Below are 18,509 nucleotides of genomic sequence, written 5' to 3'. Positions count from 1 at the left end.
AGTGAGTGTTGGATGACAGCACCAGGATCCCCTATCAGCGCCTCCGATTGGCTTGCCTGGAGATGACATCATCACCGTGTGCCTGACATCATCAAACGTGGCCCACACTCTTGGTTCCTAAAAGGCGGAGTCTGGCTCAGTCAGCTGGGAGCGTGACGCTTTGCACCGCTCTCTGGTACTTAAACCACATACACACCCTCCACCATCTCTTCACAGTTCTAGTGTCAAGCACACACATTTTTTTTCATATGTTCAACATGAGGTATCATCATCATCATAATCATCATCATCTACTGCATACAGGAGTAATACACAACATCATTCTTCTGTCGACGGCATACGGACACATTAAGAAAACGGACGTGAGTTCACGGGTGTTTTGTGTTTTCATGTGGTAACTTGATATTCTGCCGTAGCTTATCCAGGGAACAGCTCATCCGGACCAGATGGCCCGTGAGTCAGCGAGTCTGTGAACGAGTTCCAGAACAATCCGCGAGAGGGACCAAAGCACGTTAGAGAAGGCAGCTTGGGAGACTTCATCTGTTAAGTCACAAATGGGCGATGATGGAAAGAAAAAGAAGAAGAAAAAAAAAAGCCATCTCAAAACAAGATGTAGCAGTTAGCCACGGGAGACGTCAGGGAGCGTCTGTGACAGCAGAGTGGATTTAAGATTCGTGGCTGATGTCACGTGACTGAACTGGTGCCTAAAATTAAGACTACAGGCATTATCCTTTCACTACGGTAACGCCACCTGACATCCGCTGAAGACAGATGCTTTTTCATGTAGCCATCGGATTATGTACAGTAGCCGAGAGTCTCAAGTCTGGATGGCTGCGATAAGAAAATATTCCAACTACAGTGAAGCAGATGAATTCTGTTTTGGTTGTGCAATTCTCCAAAAACTCAGTCCTGCATAATACTCACTCAGGACAGACACACGGTTTGTCCATCAATGCACTGAAAAAAAAAAAGAACTGGGGAAAAGAAAACTCAAAGCCTGAAGCTTGGTTATTACATGACCGTCTTGACTAGGACTGTGATGAATAGATTCGCACCCATTTCTCCTCGGTGTAACGGCACAGAGATGGAAATAACCCCTTTCCTGCTCCCGCTCCTGATTGGACACTTCAGTCACAGTGAGATCCCATTGGACTCAGTGCTGTTCTCAGAATGCCAGCTCCTCTCTGCCTCAGATGCCGGTTGTTTCTGCAAATAGCGTCCTCTCCCCCCTGTGCAGGAGCCCTCTCTCAGGGAGTCCTGCACCTCTTCAGGGTGCCAACATAATTGGGGAGCGCATGTTGTAAACACGCACACACACAAAAAACAGTTTTTCTCCGGTCGGGCTCGTCGGGCCGGGCCCCCGGCCGCTGGATCTGCCGCTGGCCGCGGTCGCCGTGGGCCGCCCGGGTGGCTGGGTGGAGGGGGGGGGGGGGGGGGGGGGGGAGGGGGGGGCCTAGCGCAGTTTCAGCCTGAAGGCGGAGATCTCCATGGGGTCCAGACTGATAGAGGAGCCGTTGGACAGCGGGGTGGAGGAGTACATGAGGGACAGGGACACGGGCTGGATCAGGTGCACGTCCAGGCCCTGGAACAGCCCTGCGACGGCCAGCTGGAAGGACACACAGAGCGAGAGAGGGAGTCCCAATCACAATCAGACTTCAGTCTTTAATTACACTTTATCGGCCAAGCGTGCTTTTACACATACGAGGAATTTGACTCCGTTTCCAGTGTCTCGTAGTGCTTTCACACAACATCAAGGTGACAACAACAAATACCAAACAACAACAGTGATACAACAAACAGCAGTGCAGGACACATACATGGAATAAGGATGGGATGAATGAGGTATATAAAAATAAATATGAACAGCTACTGTAAAATAAGTTAAAGTGTACATGAGTGCAGGCTGTGGGTCTGTATAACTATTAGTTACAGACAACTCTTGCACTGTTATATACAGCTATCGCGCAATGAGTACCTGAGTGCAGGCTATGGATATGTACAACTATAGCTGTACAACTATTGCACTGTGAACATGCAGTGAGAGAGATACGGTTGAAACACTGCCAGTTTAACAGGTCATGAGTGTGATGGCGTGTGGGAAGAAGCTCTCCCGGTGACGGCTTGTTTTGGTGAGACAGCTCTGAGCCGGGGCGGGCGGACGTGGCGCCGTCTTGGTACCGCTCTCCGCCCTGGTGGCGCCGCCCGGGCCGCCGGGACTCACCTTGCCCTGCGTGGTGGTGCAGTTGAAGCCGGGGTTCGGGGCCTCCAGGCCGCAGTCCAGTCCCTTGCGGTGCAGGATGAGGGCAGAGTACGGGGATGGAGAGTGCTCCACCTGGTGGTGAACACACGGCAGGTGCACAAATGTCAGCAGGCGCTCAGAACGGGCACATCTTTCAGACTAGCCAAGATGTGTTACTCTTCGTTTCTTAGACAATATCATGAGTCTGGCTGTCACTGACATTAAGGATAAAATGTGTAAGAAAGAGATAAAATCATGCCCTGTGTAATAAAACAGTGATGCCACATTTTCTTCCAATAACTCAAAGTGAGTAGGAAGAACATTTTATTATCCTTCTAATACATTTCATTTCCAATGCTCTGTAGGTTGCCCTGGATAAAGACACCTGCCAAATATAAATGCTTACATACTGACACTGTGTTGACAGGGGCATTTTTCCATCTCCCACTATCCCTGGCAGGTTCCTCTGATTGTTCAGTCGCTGGCTCTGCATGTTCAGTATATAACTGTGTGCAGGTCCTTGGTCTGTGTTTGGAGCTTATAACCTGGCCCTGTGCGCTTATTACCTGGCTTTGTGTGGTTATTACCCCTCTCTGAGAGATGGCTTAGTGCATGCTCACTGCCAGACACTGCAGTTATTGCCTGACCCCGTGTGCTTACTGCCTGGCTCTGTGGTTATTAACTGGCTTTGTGTGCTTAATACCTGGCACAGTGCAGTTACTGTCTGGCACTGTGCACTTATAGCTTGGCTCTGTGCAGTTAGTACCTGGCACTATGCAGTAATTATCTGGCACTGTGCGGGTATTACCTGGCTCTGTGCACCTCTCATCTGGCCCTGTGCGGTATTACCTGGCCCCCTGGCCCTGTGCGGTATTACCTGGCCCTGTGCACCTCTTGTCTGGCACTGTGCGGTATTACCTGGCCCTGTGCGGTATTACCTGGCCCTGTGCACCTCTCGTCTGGCCCTGTGTGGTATTACCTGGCCCTGTGCACCTCTTGTCTGGCCCTGTGCGGTATTACCTGGCCCTGTGCACCTCTTTTCTGGCACTGTGCGGTACTACCTGGCCCTGTGCGGTATTACCTGGCCCTGTGCACCTCTTGTCTGGCCCTGTGTGGTATTACCTGGCCCTGTGCACCTCTTGTCTGGCACTGTGCGGTATTACCTGGCCCTGTGCACCTCTTGTCTGGCCCTGTGTGGTATTACCTGGCCCTGTGCGGTATTACCTGGCCCTGTGCACCTCTCGTCTGGCCCTGTGTGGTATTACCTGGCACTGTGCGGTATTACCTGGCCCTGTGCGGTATTACCTGGCCCTGTGTGGTATTACCTGGCCCTGTGCGGTATTACCTGGCCCTGTGCGGTATTCCCTGGCCCTGTGCACCTCTTGTCTGGCCCTGTGTGGTATTACCTGGCACTGTGCGGTATTACCTGGCCCTGTGTGGTATTACCTGGCCCTGTGCGGTATTACCTGGCCCTGTGCGGTATTCCCTGGCCCTGTGCACCTCTTGTCTGGCCCTGTGCGGTATTACCTGGCCCTGTGCGGTATTCCCTGGCCCTGTGCACCTCTCGTCTGGCCCTGTGTGGTATTACCTGGCACTGTGCGGTATTACCTGGCCCTGTGTGGTATTACCTGGCCCTGTGCGGTATTACCTGGCCCTGTGCGGTATTACCTGGCCCTGTGTGGTATTACCTGGCACTGTGCGGTATTACCTGGCCCTGTGCACCTCTTGTCTGGCCCTGTGTGGTATTACCTGGCCCTGTGCGGTATTACCTGGCCCTGTGCGGTATTACCTGGCCCTGTATGCTGCGCAGGTTGAGCAGGTGGAAGTCGCAGGGCATGGTGCTTGCGAGCGGGGCGAAGGAGCGCAGGGGGGGCACGCCGCGCCTCTTCGGCAGCACCGGCAGCGCCAGGACCTCGTGGTTCAGGATGGCCGAGGTCATGTGACTCAGCAGCGACGGGAAGCTGACCGGCGAGATGTCCACCACCTTGGGGGGAACACAACAAGGCACGTGTCTTGTCAGCAGGCAGGAAGGTCAGAGGTCAACGCCTTCCTCTATTCTGCAGGACTTACCTCAACACAGAGGACTGAAACACAGAAGATCCCCCGTCATTTTCACACTATAAGTTCAAATAGCTCTTTTATATGTCACCCTAAGGACTTACCTCTACTGAAAACCTAGCTATTTTTCACTAACAGCAGCACCTCCATAGTCACCTAAACCCAGCTCTGGGATCCGAGTGCCACTTCTCTAGACTGTTACAGCAAAGCTACAACACTACAGACAGGCATTAAGGTCGGAGCTACACACAAGCCTCTACTTCTACATCACAGAATGGGGGGGGGGGGGGGGGGCTCACTGCTGCCCCGGTCGCTGTGGCAACGTTACCTCTTCAACTCCGCTTCCAAAGACGTAGGAGATGAAAGAGTAAAGGATGGAAAAGACTTTGGCTAAGACGCCGTGCTGAATGGAGTAGAGGAGGAGGGAGGTGGGAGGTGGCAGAGAGAACGAGACGAGGTTAATGAGTGCGGCAAAAGATGACATTTATTCATGCAGGACACACACTGACGGAAGGTGAGGAGAGGTCAAAATTGAACCCGGCTCAATACGTAAACCTGCTGGCTCCATTAGCTCCACCTGCTCGTGAAGCGCCGACTCTGGTGCTACGGCAGGCCATCATTATCCTCCGCCTAACTGCAAACCATCAGAAGTTAATGACACCACGTGTGAAGGGATACGCGGTTTCTTCTTTCAAACCCGCGCGTTCAAAAGGCTTCTCTCCCTACAAGCCGGACCACCTTTCCTCCAGAAGACACACTTCCTCCTGTTCCTAAAGTTATGCCACGAGTCTGGTTTACAGATACAGCCCGGATTCATGGCGGTGCTATTTTAATCGCAGCGCATATGAATTAACAGACCTCGAGCAAACGAAGCAACACACCTGAGCGTGAAAGACTGTTTGCTGGGTTGTTTTGTCTCTGGTGAGAAACAGTGAGTCATGCCTTTTGCGTCACTAACATCAGCGCACGAGAGCACCGGGGGAACTCGGTTTGCCGTTTTCTTTATTTCTGAAGTGTATCTGCCCACAAAGGGTACGGCGAGATGGAGGATCCGGGATACAGACTCATTTCCATTTGGATTTCCATTTTTGGCACAGGGCTGAGAGGCACCCAGGGGTGAGCGTGAGCACCCTGTAGTGTTATTGTAATGCTTTTGCTACGCGTTCGCCAGCGTGCAGGCGCTGTAAATACAACAGCTACGGGTTCGTCTCTTTCCTCTGAAAAACTTACTTACAGAAGATGTATCCCCACAATTAGTTTTTAAAACCAAAAAAAAAACCCTCACATGAGAAATGGCCTCTCTGTTCCTCTTCTCTGGGGGGAAAGAGCTGTGAAAGGCGCTACAGTAAAATCAATAGCTGCCTCTGTTCCAGGCGGGCCCCCGGCCGGCCACGCGCTGATGCCTCGGTCATGCGCTGGTAGCGAGTGATCTGCGACAGGCCCGTCCTTGACCGGGGGCGAGCTCTCTCTCTCTGTATTCCCCACCAATGGGCTGGCTCTCTGCCCGCTTGTTACCTTGGCGCCGGATCTCCTCTCCAGCAGGATCCGGAACCTGTTGGCCGTCCTCTTGTTGTCCTTCAGGCCCTGTCCCAGGCCGCGGTTATCGTCCTGCATCAGACGCCTGTCCAGGATCACCTCCAGCTGACCTGAGGCAGAGATGACAGAGGACCGTGGGAGGAGACCGCTTTCGGAATGTGGCTGACTTTTTTACCCAAAGCAACCTGACCCATAGCCTCCCTTGCGCCAATTCTCTACCTTAATAGACATGTTACAATAAATACAAGGTTGTATTTGTTAACTTGGATTTATTCCTTACTTATAAATAGTTTCCTTACCAGGACCACTGACTCTTTACAATTTACTGGGCATTTTTTTGCTTGCACAATATGAGGAGGGCAACAAAGTGATTTAATGTGAAAAAGCAGGCTCTCCTCCCCGCAGTTTGGGAGCCAGACTGACCGCTCTCCAGGCTGGACACCCCCAGCGCCTGGGCGGTGTGCAGGGTGAGCCGGTACTGGCTGTCCTGGATGTAGGCCATGGTGGGCATGGGGTAGAAGTTGGCCTGCAGAGGGAGCTTCTTGAAGTAGCGCCGCGGCTGGATCTGCGAGCGATACAAACGGAGGGGGTCGGTCACACGGGCTCACACAGAGAGGGAGGCAGGAGGGGAGGGGGTTAGGAGGCCGGACGGGGTCACCTGGAAGCCGTTGAGGTCGGTGAAGAAGGTGTCCCTGCTCTGGATGTCTGTGACCAGGCGCATGGCCAGCTCTTTGTTGGTCTGGTCTCGGATGTCCACCATGGTGGTGACGTCCAGGGAGAGGCCGTCCACACCTGGGGAAGAAAATGCACATATACAATCACACATGGAACAACACACACACACACACACACACACACACACACACACACACACACACACACACACACACACACACACACACACACACACACAGAGTGGTCACTCAGTTACAGCTGCAGGGTCCGTGGTGTGGTGTGTGCATACCTGGCACGTTGTGAATGCGGATGGTCTGCTGGAAGTGCTGGTAATGTGCCACCACCTCAGAGAAGAGGGGGCCCTCTACCACTCTCACCACCGGGGGCTCTCTCTGACTGTACGGCTGCGAGGCAAAGGGGACAAACACAGGTTTAAGAGATGGACTGGGACCACTGCCTTTTCTGCATAGGCCAAAGAGCACGTATTAAAACCCGTTCGGCCCGTGTCATCTGGGATCGCACCTTGGCCTTCCCGTCAGGCAGGAAGAGGTACGCTCCGCTCTTGTCTTTGGAGGGCCGCGTGCCGTAGACGAGGAACTCCATTTGCACCCTGACCTCCTGGGGGTCGTCCTTATGCCGGATGGTCTGAGACAAAGAGAAAGAGATATTCTGACAACAATAAAAAGTCAGAATACAGCCATCTAATAAAACACCGCCTCTGTCACAACCTGATACTGGCATCACGACAACATCGATACCCCTGAAATGAATCACCTATGGACATTTACTATGGAATTTAATGAGCACATCAGTCTGTTCTGGTCCAATACAATGTCTAAAAACAAGACAGAAATAAAATAGTGGAGCACCACTGTGGCCTTGTTAACTGGGGCACTACAGAAAGAGTAAACTCATCCCCTCAGGCCCTGTTGTGCAGCGGTGTTGAACCCTGACCTCCAGCAGGCCCGTGGTGCCGGAGAAGCCCAGCGTCAGCGACTGGCTGCGGATGTGGAAGGTGCGCGGGTCCGCGGTCTGCGTGCGCAGCGGGAGCGGGTCCACGCCCCGCGCCGTCACCCCGCGCCCGTTCAGCCGCAGCAGGGTGTCGGAGCGCAGCGTCATGGGCGAGTCGAAGGAGTCATACAGGTGGAAGACGGCCAGGCCCAGGGCCGGCAGCCGGGCCATGAAGGAGGCCTGCTCGGGAGAGTCCGAAATCATACAATCGCTCACATAACGCCTCTTAAGCTGGACATGGAGCGAACAACCGGGTTTAAATGAATATTATGCAAGTCATAAAAAATAAATAAAACTGCTCACAGGGAGTGAGAGTATTAAGCAATCAGCAAAAAAAGCCAATCGGAAACAGCTGATGAGACATTGGGGAGACAGCAGAATTCACTGAGGCAGTGCAGAAGACACCCTAGACTATAATGGAATGCTGGTGTAGAAAAATTGCCCGTTGCTCTTGAATGCATGTTCCTCTGGACACCCACAGCCACCTGTTACCCATCATCCCGCGATCAATCCGATATCCACCTGGTGCCCGCCGGCCCGCCCACACCCACCTGGTAGGCGTCGCCGCTCATCTCGCTGGCGGTGCTCCACTGGGCGCTCAGCTGCACCGGGAGCGTCTGCCCGTCCTCCGTCAGCACTCGAACCCGCGCCGAGTTCACCAGCACCGTCACCACACACAGGCGTTCCTGCTCCACCGGGTTAAACAGCACCACGAACCTGAAGGAGGGGGAGGAGCAAACAAGGTGAGCGTGCAATGGGAATGATTAAAGAACTGCCAGACCACCAGACGTGGCCCGGCGGCGTTTTAATTTTTAACGGCAGTAAAACCATAAGGACGTGTTCTGGCAACAATGGCCTCATCAGCCTCTGCTCTGAGAAAATGAGGCAAATGCACAGGTGATTTGACAATATCCATGTTGAATTATGACAAGCCTGACATGAAAACCAGGTAGCTTTTACCAGGTACTCAATCCGTCAATCCCCAATCATTTAGCGCCTTAAAACTATGTAACAATTATGTTTAAGACTTACATATCCCTGTACCTAATATTACATTCTATGATAATTAATTCTCTAATCCAACTATTCTATGTTACACAACCAGAAAAAAATGTAACAGTGCTTCCCAGTTAAGCCTCCAGCTATATAGATGGTTAACATGTAAGAATTGTAACCTGTCACTCTGGATAATAGCATCTGCAAAGCAACTAAATGTAAATGTAATGTAAATGTGTGGGAGACTGTCCAAGTGAGGTGGGGGGAGGGTCCTACAGCACCTGGGAGAGCTATCCAGTTCAATGAGTGTTCGCTGAGGCAGGGAGTCCTGCGTGGCCCGCCTGTCATCCTGCAAGCACAGAGAGAGGGCGGTGAGAGGAGGCAAGGCCGGAGTCACAGGAGCTTAGAGACCTGCGCGGGCTCAATGGTCCCAATCCTGTAAAATATCTCCCACCGGTCACACTAGAATGTCAATCTGTCACGGTCCGAGTGACATCAAGGCAGACTGCATATTCCCCCTGGTGTTCTTAAACCCATCTGTTTGCCTCCCTTACCGTTTCCAGGAAGGGCTCTGTCGAGTAGAAGCGGTACACGTCCTTGTTCTTCAGTATGAGGAAGTGAGCGGCGTTTATGATCACTTTCTTCAGCCCGATGAGGGAGCGCAGTAGCCTGGGGAGGGAGAACCAGGGGGAATGTTAAACCACGGTATTAAATATTAAACCGGAGGTCACCGCGCGGCACAAATCCCCGCGGGTTTAGCTATCCACCCGTGCCCTCTACCTGGAGCCGTAGTCGATGACGACGGCCTCCTTGGCGGTTCCCGTGATGGCGTCGTGGTGCTGGAAGAGGCCGACGTTGCGGCGGGCGTCGGTCAGCAGGGCGTAGTCTGAGACGGGGTAGCGGCCCTCCATGCCCGCATGCCTCGCATGGGCCACAGCCAGGCTGTACAGGATCTCCGCGCCCCTGCGGGTGCCACAAACGCACGTCACTGATTTCAAAACCCACAGGAGTACTTCCCCTCAGAGAGATATGGCAGCACACAGTACAAACCCAACAGTCGTCAGCCATCATTTACCTGAGGTGGGACTCCAGCACGCGGTCCAGGTTCTTGTAGAAGGGCCGGGAGGTGTAGTATCCGCTCCAGTAGTGGTCCTCCCGGTCGGCGTAGGCGAAGAAGTCCCCGCTCAGCACTGGATAGTCTGGCGGTCTCGCCCCCTGGGCCACTTCGTTCATCTTGTAGACCGCGTCGAAGTAGTCCGTCAGGGTCCCGAATTGGGCCTGCACACAACACGCTCACAGCAGGTTAGCTACCAAGAGAATGATGCTCGAGTCCTTTCCACCATGATATGTGAACGTTCCACGCAAACTTACATGCACGTGCATCTCTGGGTGGGAGTTCATGTAGTCAAACAGCTTCTGATAGTTGAGGTACTGCTGGTCCCACTCCAGAGCTTTATCGTAGCGGAAATCGTCTCCCAGCGGAACCAGAACCACTTTGCTGCGGAACAGCTTGGACTTCTTCCGGTACTGGTCTAGCAGCAGGTGTGCCCTGAATCGGCAAAGGAGACCAGAGCTCAATTTCGCACACGCAATTTACTCGTGCTTTTTATGACTGCCAAGGTGCTCTGATATATCATTTGGAAAATTAGGTGCTGCAAAGCGTGCAGCTTAGAAGACAGAACATAAAAACACAATTGCTCTTTTCCAGACAGAGCCAAAGTGAACAACCTGTGGCTTGACAGGTGTCTCTCTGAGGGTGGACCTCACCTCTCGGCCACGTTGGCTTCCACGATGGCGCGGGGGGGCACCTTCCAGGGGCAGTTGACCCTGCCCCCTGGCAGCCTCTTGAAGTCAAACTGGCAGCAAATCTTGGGGTCGGGCCCACACGTGTGAGGCACGTCATAGCTATAGAAGGGCATCATGTGGCAGAAGATATCCGTGCTGGACTCCGGATCTAAGAGCCGGGGAGAGAGAAGAGATAGGAACAGATGCAGACCAAGACGTGCCCTCCAGTGATTCATCACCCATTTCGCATTTACATTTAGTCTCTTGGCAGATGCTCTTATCTAGAGTGATTTACAAAAGCGCATACAGGAAGGTTAGGCTAGGAGCAGAGACGATAGGAAGTTTTCAGTTGGCACAGCTTCAGGGAAGGGATGCTCACCCCACGCCTGCCTCCACATGAACTCCAGACTGCGAGTGGCGGCAAAGTGCTTCTTGATGGAGTAGTGCACTCTCTGGATAAGCATGCTGGTCAGGTTGGCCCTCTTCAGCAAGTAGGGCATAGTGGCACTGTGGCCGAAGGGGTCCACGGCCCACCCTGAGCGCGGGGTCACCCCTAAAGCACAGCAGGCAGGGGTCAGCAAAACAGATCTCATATGCAGATGTACCAACAAAGAGCAGAGAGGTGTGGCAAAGCATTCATCATTACAGTACATGACATGACATGCATTGAGCAGACACTCTTATCCAGAGCGACTTCCAGCACAATGGAACATAATGCTTCTGCTTTACCTATATTCTTCTCCAGCCACTGATGGCCCTCGATGAGCTGGTCGATCATGGCGAAGTAGTGGACGTTGGCCTCGTCGGTCATGACCCAGCCTCCTGTCACCATCTCCAGCTGACCTCCGAGGATTAGCCTGTGCAACGATTAAAGGCAGTCACGTTAAAGGCAGTAACCGCTAGAGGTGACGAAGCCGCCGCTTACCATCTAGGTCTTACCAAAAGCCTCATCTATTCTGAGAGTTCCACTTCTGCCATAAGCCACGTGCGTGGCTTCATTATGACACACTGAAAGTGGCACGAGAGGGCCCTGCTGGAACCCCGCCTTCCTCCGGGAGATATGAGGTAATTTAGTGAGGTGATTTAGTGAGGTGAATTAACTTTTATTCATAGAAAGCCCTTCCATTTAGGACTGGGAAAGAGGTTGCCTTGTCAGAATTTGGAATGGCAAAATGTCCTGATCTAGGGGAACTAAAAATATACAAAGGAAAAAAAAACAAAAAAAACATCTATAACTTTCTCTGTCGTACAGACCAGTGGTTTGCAACTGTGAGAGGTAGTGTGGAGACATGAGATACATGTGAAAAGCACATATTATACTAATTCTGATGATATTTACAGATTGTGTCATTTTAACATACAATATAGACACAAAAATCAATATACATTATATTACACACATTTAGCAGATGCTCTCATCCAGAGCAACTTCCAGCACAATAGACCATAAGTGTATCCATTCAAGTTAAATAAGCAACAGTGTCAGACCAGGCTAACACTCCAGTGAATGTGAGCACTATTCAAGCCCTACCACAGGTTAACTTGTGCAATCTGACTAGACAACGGAAGCCAGGTATACTACGATACATCAGTCAATAGAACACAGAATCAAAAATGCATCACAATTGTACACATAAAATAAACATCCAGGTAGCAGGTTTTACAGGGCAAGGACTAAGGTGGACACTTCTTTAAACACTTTGATCTCGATGATCTTACTTGCGCATGGCTTCCTGCTTGTGTATGTCCACGCTCTCCCACCACTTGGAGAAAAAGGAGATCTCAGACCAGATGAACTTGCGCCGCGGGTCCTCCTGCAGCTTCACCACCATGTTGTTGAAGATGTGCTGGGTCTGGTCTGTGTAGTACTTGTCAAAGGTTTTGATCCAGCCTGTGTAGCGCACAGCAGGGGTTTGATTAGTCTGATTTTTCTGCTGCTCCACCACTTTCTGCCTCTGCAGAAGCCCGCCTCAGGCCACAGATCTTCATTTCAAACCGTGCACTCCAAACACCTCTGATCATAGTGAGCAGGTACGCAGACTCCTACTGAAGATGGAACACAACCTGTGACTAGAGGTGCTGATGTCTCTTTCCATTAACCTCACAGAAAGCTGTTAAACCACTGTTTGAATATTCTCCCAGTACAATACAATACAGTACAGAAAAAATTGCAGTTGCAAAGGCCAAAGCTCAAAGTAATCACTGGTCTCCACACTAGCAAAGCAGAGAAGGCAGAGAGATCCTCAGCTATGATAAAATAACAGAACAGTTCAAGAGCAGTGGAAGATGAGCTGAAAGCTCCTTTTCAGTGGAGGAACAGAGGTAAGAGAAGGACAAAGGGGCCTGTGCTCGCTATAAGCCCCCGGCTCATACACCTCTGAGCAGTGGGGTCAAGCCTGTCTAACAGGTCTGAGGCTTTGCACTGCAGCAATGCATAAAAAAAAAAACGCAGGGAATTTCTGAAACACCGCCTTTTAACACTGCACAACGCTCCGACCATGTTGCTTGACCTACTTTACCTTGAGCATTCCTGCAACTTAGCTTCCACTCCCTCGACTTTTCAAACAGGAAGACAGTAGCTTCCTGAGACAAAGAGGTAATTACATGTTTCTTCCATCCTAATCTTTTTGCCTCAGGTCACCGGGACTCGGCTCTCTGATCTGACAGTGCGCTCTTGATATGCACAGTGTGATAAAAGATTTACAAGGCGAGTATGGGTAACGTGCAGTAGGTTTCACTCTGTGCCGTCCTGTTTCGAAGTAATTAGAAATGCCCTGGTGTACATGTACCATTATCCAGCCCCCCTCCTGCTTTCAGCGGGTGGTAAATTTTTGAGCGCTGCCCACCTGGATCGTTGTGGGAGTGCGGGACCACGAACACCTGTAGCGGCTCGCCGTCCCACTCGCCCGGCTCGTAGGAGATCTCGAAGCCTTGCTTCCACACTCCGCCGTCCACATTGTCAAAGTTCAACAGGGAGTACACGTCCAGCATCTGAGGGGCACAACCAAAAGAGACTGGCTGACCGCTCTCCATCTTAACAAAGCCTAGACCAGCACTTTCTCTCACAATTTTTAAAGTCATTATGAAGGACACTGAAAGTGAACTGGCTGGATCTGCAGACCTGACATTGAAAGTAACTTGACTGAATCCGCAGGCGTGACAGGGGATTTTCCTCACACACTTAAAGGGGAGATACTCGTCTTGTGGAAATACAGAGAGGCTCCCCTAATCACCGCCTGAGGGAGGACGGCCCACCTGCAGGTCGGTCTGTCGGCGCTTGCCCAGGGCGAACTGGCAGTCCTGCGGCTGCACGCTGAGGAAGGTGGGCCGCCCGTCGAAAGGCAAGACCCAGGAGCCGTTGGCGCTGCGGAAGGGCAGCTGACCGCTGGGGGCCACCGCCCCAGTGTCAGTCAGCTCCAGCACCGAGTCTTTGATGTGGCTGATAATCTGGTGGTTTTCCTCCAGAAGCTGCTCGAGCTGCTCAATGCGGTTCTGCAACACGGAGATCTGGCTCTGAAACCACACAGTCACAACCACAGCTCACAGATGAGGTTCAGTCATGTCCGACCGCTTGGGCCCCAGAGAGCGCGTTCAGCAGGGGGGTCCTGGGGTCAGCTGGCCTCTGCCATCTCACAAAACCACACTCAACACCTAACCTTAAACATTATGTGGCAAGAACTGTCACTGTATCTCAAGGAAACACACACAAATCAATCAAGATCCCTCTAATCACTTAAGGCAATTATCTGTAAACAAGGAAATATCAAAGGAGGCCTACATTTTCTACCCTGTGAACTCTCAGAAAGGCACTCTGAATGCAGCATGCGCCGGGTCTCTGCCGGTGGGCAGCGGGGCCCTCTTACCCTGGGGAAGTTGCCAGCATTCTGCCGCCGGGCTGGGTCATGCTGGACGCGGTCCAGCATCAGATAGAGCGAGAAGACGGCCACACAGAATATGGCTCCACCACACACCGTCACTTGTTTCTTCAGCTTCATTTTGCTGCCCTGTGAATTCTGACATGCACCCACCAGCTGCCCTTTTTAGGGGTGTTTTTGGACAAAGAACGAAAAGCAAAAACAGACAGGAACCGCTTTGTCCCAGATTGAATGTCCTGGTAGTGACACGGCGTCAGTTCCAGAGGAGTGTCCTTAGTCACACCTACGTTGACGGCAGTGGACTCGTTCCATAGCTGCTGTCCTTCAACTTCTGGCCACCAAAGTGATTGGGGAGGGGGGGGGAGGAGGAATTCTTCTAAAGGAGCTGGCAAGCTGTCCCTCAGCTGTGGCCAGACTGCAACCTCATCACTGTGGCCCTTATATTTGATCATCCAAACTCGCCAGCCAGGAAAAGCGGGCTTCAAACAGAGTGGCCTCAGACAGGGAGCCTATTGTCCCCGCAGCATGGTCTCCGCTGGACCGCTCCAACTTGAAAGTCCGCATCTAATCCTCTCGTGCATCCCGAGCTCCCGTCTGTACAGCCGGCTGCAGAGGAGAAGCCATGACCGTGAGAGCAGCGCGTCCACGCAGGGGTTGAGTCCAAAACGCTTTGGCTGTGATTGACAGCTCTTTATTTAGCCTTTTCTCTGTCGTCAAGGATCCCGAGCTTCAGCTGCGTTGCCTCTAGCTGGGCCTTGCCGCTTCTGCATCGCACAGGGACCCCTTCATTTTTTGAAATGCATTTTCACCCCCCCCGCCCAATTACGTTTCATTGGGTAAGGCTGGAGGTTTCGTTTTTTTTTTCCCCCCCTTCTCTCTCTCCTATTCCTCAGATTGAGTCAGAATCTGAGACGAAGGTTAATCTGAGTTTAATGAGACGCAGTAAAGAGGACAGGCCTGCTTACTCCCCCCAACAATCCTGGATCTGTCCCAGAAAAGGAAATGGGTGAGGGGAGAGGGCGTGCGACGCGGGGAATATTCCAACTGTCAGAGACAATGCAACAAGCTGTCAGCCCAGGCCTGCATTCCGTCACGTTAGGTATGGCAGGTGCTCTTCCTCGCCTTCTGAGAATAAATCCGCTAGGATCTTAATCCTATCAATTCGCAGTCTGCCGGTGACTTATCCGTACAGGAGGATTTCGTGTAGTAAACCCCCCCACTTACGGTTGCTCGCTCTTGTTGTCCAGAAAACATCTAAATGCGTTCTATTTGTGACAGTCGTGAGAAACGTCACACTTGCTAATCCCTCTGTCCTTTATGACTCAAGGTCTCAGAGGACTCGGAGGCATGCACATACTGCGAGCTGAAATTCTTCTCACTGCAAGATATTTTATCTTCTTTGTTTAAACCATCTTGAATGTTTTTCTCTGAAAACTTGACTTTTGTATTCTGTGCCTTCTCCCCATGTCCAGATTAACTAAAATGCCTTTTTTCTGTCAGTCTGTCAGATCAATACCAGAGACACGTGTAATCCAGAGCAAAACCAGTCTTTCCACAGTTTTTACCTGCACCGTATACTTTCAAATGAACTCCCACCTTGCAGTGGTATTTACACGTGAAATGCGTTCATGGATACTGACTAAATGACGAAACATTATCAGAGCCATTAACATTTTCTGCGGTCCGATTGCAAGGCTGGAACTTGTGCTAAGAATGAACTGAACAGATGAATGGTTGCTCCAGTTGATGTCTCTTCTTTTACACACTGGAGCCTGTAGGAAACTGTGTCGCTGTCGTCTCCTTGTCTTCCTTCTTCACGTCAGCGCCATAAGGCAACACTGCACTTCCATATTCATCGTACGTTCTAAGATTTAGCCACCTGTAAATTAAAACAACTATGATTACTTCTTATTGTACCAAATATTTTACAGTGCCTTTTCTGTTTATTTCCCCAACAATAATTTCCAGACGTGTCAGGGGAAATAAATACCCTCGACAATCATACTATGATAACTTTGTTGTTACTAGAATTATCATAATCATTACCATTATCATCACAATCAGTACCAGCTATGCAAGACCCTGATCATCGAGGTCATTATTAGCATAGCTAATTTACTAATGGAAAAAGATTACTAGAGTGTTTACAGACTTCGATTCGTATCACTCAGACCTTGACCTAGAAGTCAACAGTTATTGCAGACAAAGTAATTTTACGCACGAGCTAAGTTAAATGTCCGGATTGTGTCCGGACTGATTTCTAGCTGATTCTAGGACTGACACAGCTACCGAACTACCATGACTTGCTAGCTGCCGTGGACTAAATTGTCTTTGGATTCTTTTGTAGGCAGCGTCAAACAACATTTAACTTAGCAAAGCTTTACTTTGCTAATTAACTCTGTTACTTATCTATTTTAACTTAGTTGTGGTGTTTACTTATAACTATACCACTCCGAAAGAATTAGCCACGTAACTATGCATATGGCACATATGTTTTGATGTCGCTGGCTAACAGGCTCGCTAGCTATGTGGCAAGCTGCTCACAAAGCTGCTCGCTAATGCTGTCAGTAGGCTAGCGACACACTTTTTTCTTATTAACGTAATACAGTCTAATTTAAAATAAGCTTGAACTTACATTAGCTTGTTAATTTACCTACCTGAGTGCTCTTGGTTTGAGTTCAGTTAGCTAGCTAGTTAGCAACCTCTGCTTCACCATATTAGCAATCTGGTAGCTAACGTAGGCATCTAGACCTAGCTAAATCTTAAAGGATCTGTCCGGCGGTAGTTAGCTGGCTAGCTAGCTAACTCGATTTGCTCTGCAGCGTATACCGAACCTGTCTTGGGCAATCATCCTTATCCAGACACCGCCTGCTCACCGCCTGCTCCCACTCTCATGTTCAAAATTAAGCTAACTCGGTAGCTAACGCCAGGTAGTTGTCATCTTGCTAGAAAGCTAATTTTGTAATGTCAGTTCTCATTCGACTACAAACAGACCAGCCACCAACAAGCAAACCAGATGCGAAACTAAACGCTCGTTAGCTAGCTAGCCAGCTAGTCTAGCTAATCCCTTTCTTTTCTTCGCTGATTGACACTTACTCACGCTTTACGAAATGTCACCACGATTTCAATACACACTACAAATATGTGAGATAAAACGAAAAATACGGGAAGTTGGGTAGGTACCTGATTCACATCAGCGTTTGCAGAAAAATGCAGGCAGTTCGTTACAGATCCCTTGCACACACAGGTCACACCGCAGCTGAATGCAAACGCTCGCCCCGGCCGAACCGTAATTTCTTCGCCTCATACACTGTAGCTAGATGTACTGCAATGCCTTATGGGATACTGAGGGGCACATTGGCTGCATTGATACGCGAGTTGCTTTTTTCGTCTCAAACATTCCGCACTCGTCTCCGATTGGTGTAATATGTTCCATTGTCATGCTGTTTACCAATCAAAAAGCAGTACGCGTTATGTACTGCGAGAAAAGTAACATTGAAACGCAACGCCGGTGACAATGTTGACGTTGCTGTTGCATCGTCTATGGCAGACAAATAGTCGTGTATGTGTATCTGCATGAACAAGAACTACACCAAGAATTAAAGGAAAAGTTTAAGCGAGAGACGAGAGCCAGATGGAATAACAGTAACACATTAAATGTGACAACAGTAGAATTATAGTTTGAAAGAGATAACAAAAGCCGAAAAGTGAGTGCGCAGTTTTGCCCACCAATGGGGATATACTAAAATGTAAAATTTTATGAATGAAGAGATGGAAAAGAGGGTCACCCAACTGTATACTTATCAGGGGATGTGGATGAGAGACCTAATGAAGTATTAACTGAGGAAAAGGAGAAGAGGAATGTTAGCACAGCTGCAAGGACGAACAGAGGTTTTGAAGCAAAGTCACATTTCAACAGAAAGCATATGGTGGCAATGGAGTAACATGATACATACAAAGAAAGTAATCTCAACAACAAAAGGTGACTTAGAATTTTAAACAGATGAACAAAGGGAAGTTTGGAAGGGGATGTCATTTAACTTTTGAGGGTGTATCATTCACACCACTTAGAGTGGTTTCAGAGACATTGGACAGCTTAACCCCTCCTAGACCGCCAAATGACAGCACCTTCTCATCCCTGCACGCTTTTGCATTTCAGCCTTCACCATTGCTGTAAGATCAGTCACAGACATGAGCAGCATCATAAAGTTGGAGATCACAAAGAGTAGAGTGCTTCAGTGATCTATAGTAGCAAGAGGAGGATGTAAAAAGGGATGGGTATAGTTTTGGAGGAGGGAGAGATTAATATTATGTTTTCTGAAAAAACAGTTTTG

The 18,509-nt window shown here is 50.3% G+C and overlaps 1 protein-coding gene across 3 annotated transcripts; it reads right to left on the bottom strand.

Moving 5' to 3' along the window:
• Positions 1 to 1,431: 1,431 nt before the first annotated feature.
• On the bottom strand, positions 1,432 to 17,480 carry man2a2 (mannosidase, alpha, class 2A, member 2). Of its 3 annotated transcripts, XM_036544483.1 has the most exons (24): positions 17,359 to 17,480; positions 14,164 to 16,054; positions 13,556 to 13,813; positions 13,147 to 13,291; positions 12,020 to 12,191; positions 11,030 to 11,157; positions 10,680 to 10,853; positions 10,283 to 10,469; positions 9,887 to 10,064; positions 9,591 to 9,793; positions 9,296 to 9,478; positions 9,070 to 9,184; positions 8,797 to 8,864; positions 8,071 to 8,236; positions 7,463 to 7,699; positions 7,031 to 7,153; positions 6,798 to 6,912; positions 6,492 to 6,625; positions 6,257 to 6,398; positions 5,813 to 5,943; positions 4,626 to 4,700; positions 4,029 to 4,223; positions 2,222 to 2,332; positions 1,432 to 1,606 (listed from the first exon to the last, which is right to left on the bottom strand). In XM_036544483.1, the coding sequence occupies exons 2-24, from the start codon at positions 14,293 to 14,295 to the stop codon at positions 1,454 to 1,456; spliced, it is 3,525 nt and encodes a 1,174-aa protein (XP_036400376.1). In that variant the 5' UTR covers positions 14,296 to 16,054; positions 17,359 to 17,480; the 3' UTR covers positions 1,432 to 1,453. The 3 variants fall into 3 exon arrangements, with proteins under 3 accessions (XP_036400376.1, XP_036400374.1, XP_036400375.1); XM_036544481.1 differs by lacking the exon at positions 4,626 to 4,700; XM_036544482.1 differs by lacking the exon at positions 4,626 to 4,700 and having other exon boundaries at positions 13,556 to 13,792.
• Positions 17,481 to 18,509: the final 1,029 nt, after the last annotated feature.

This window comes from Megalops cyprinoides, chromosome 13 (genome assembly GCF_013368585.1).
Source record: "Megalops cyprinoides isolate fMegCyp1 chromosome 13, fMegCyp1.pri, whole genome shotgun sequence".
Taxonomy (NCBI): domain Eukaryota; kingdom Metazoa; phylum Chordata; class Actinopteri; order Elopiformes; family Megalopidae; genus Megalops; species Megalops cyprinoides.
The sequence above is the reverse complement of the archived record's forward strand: the minus strand, read 5'-3'. Positions and strand labels throughout refer to the sequence as shown.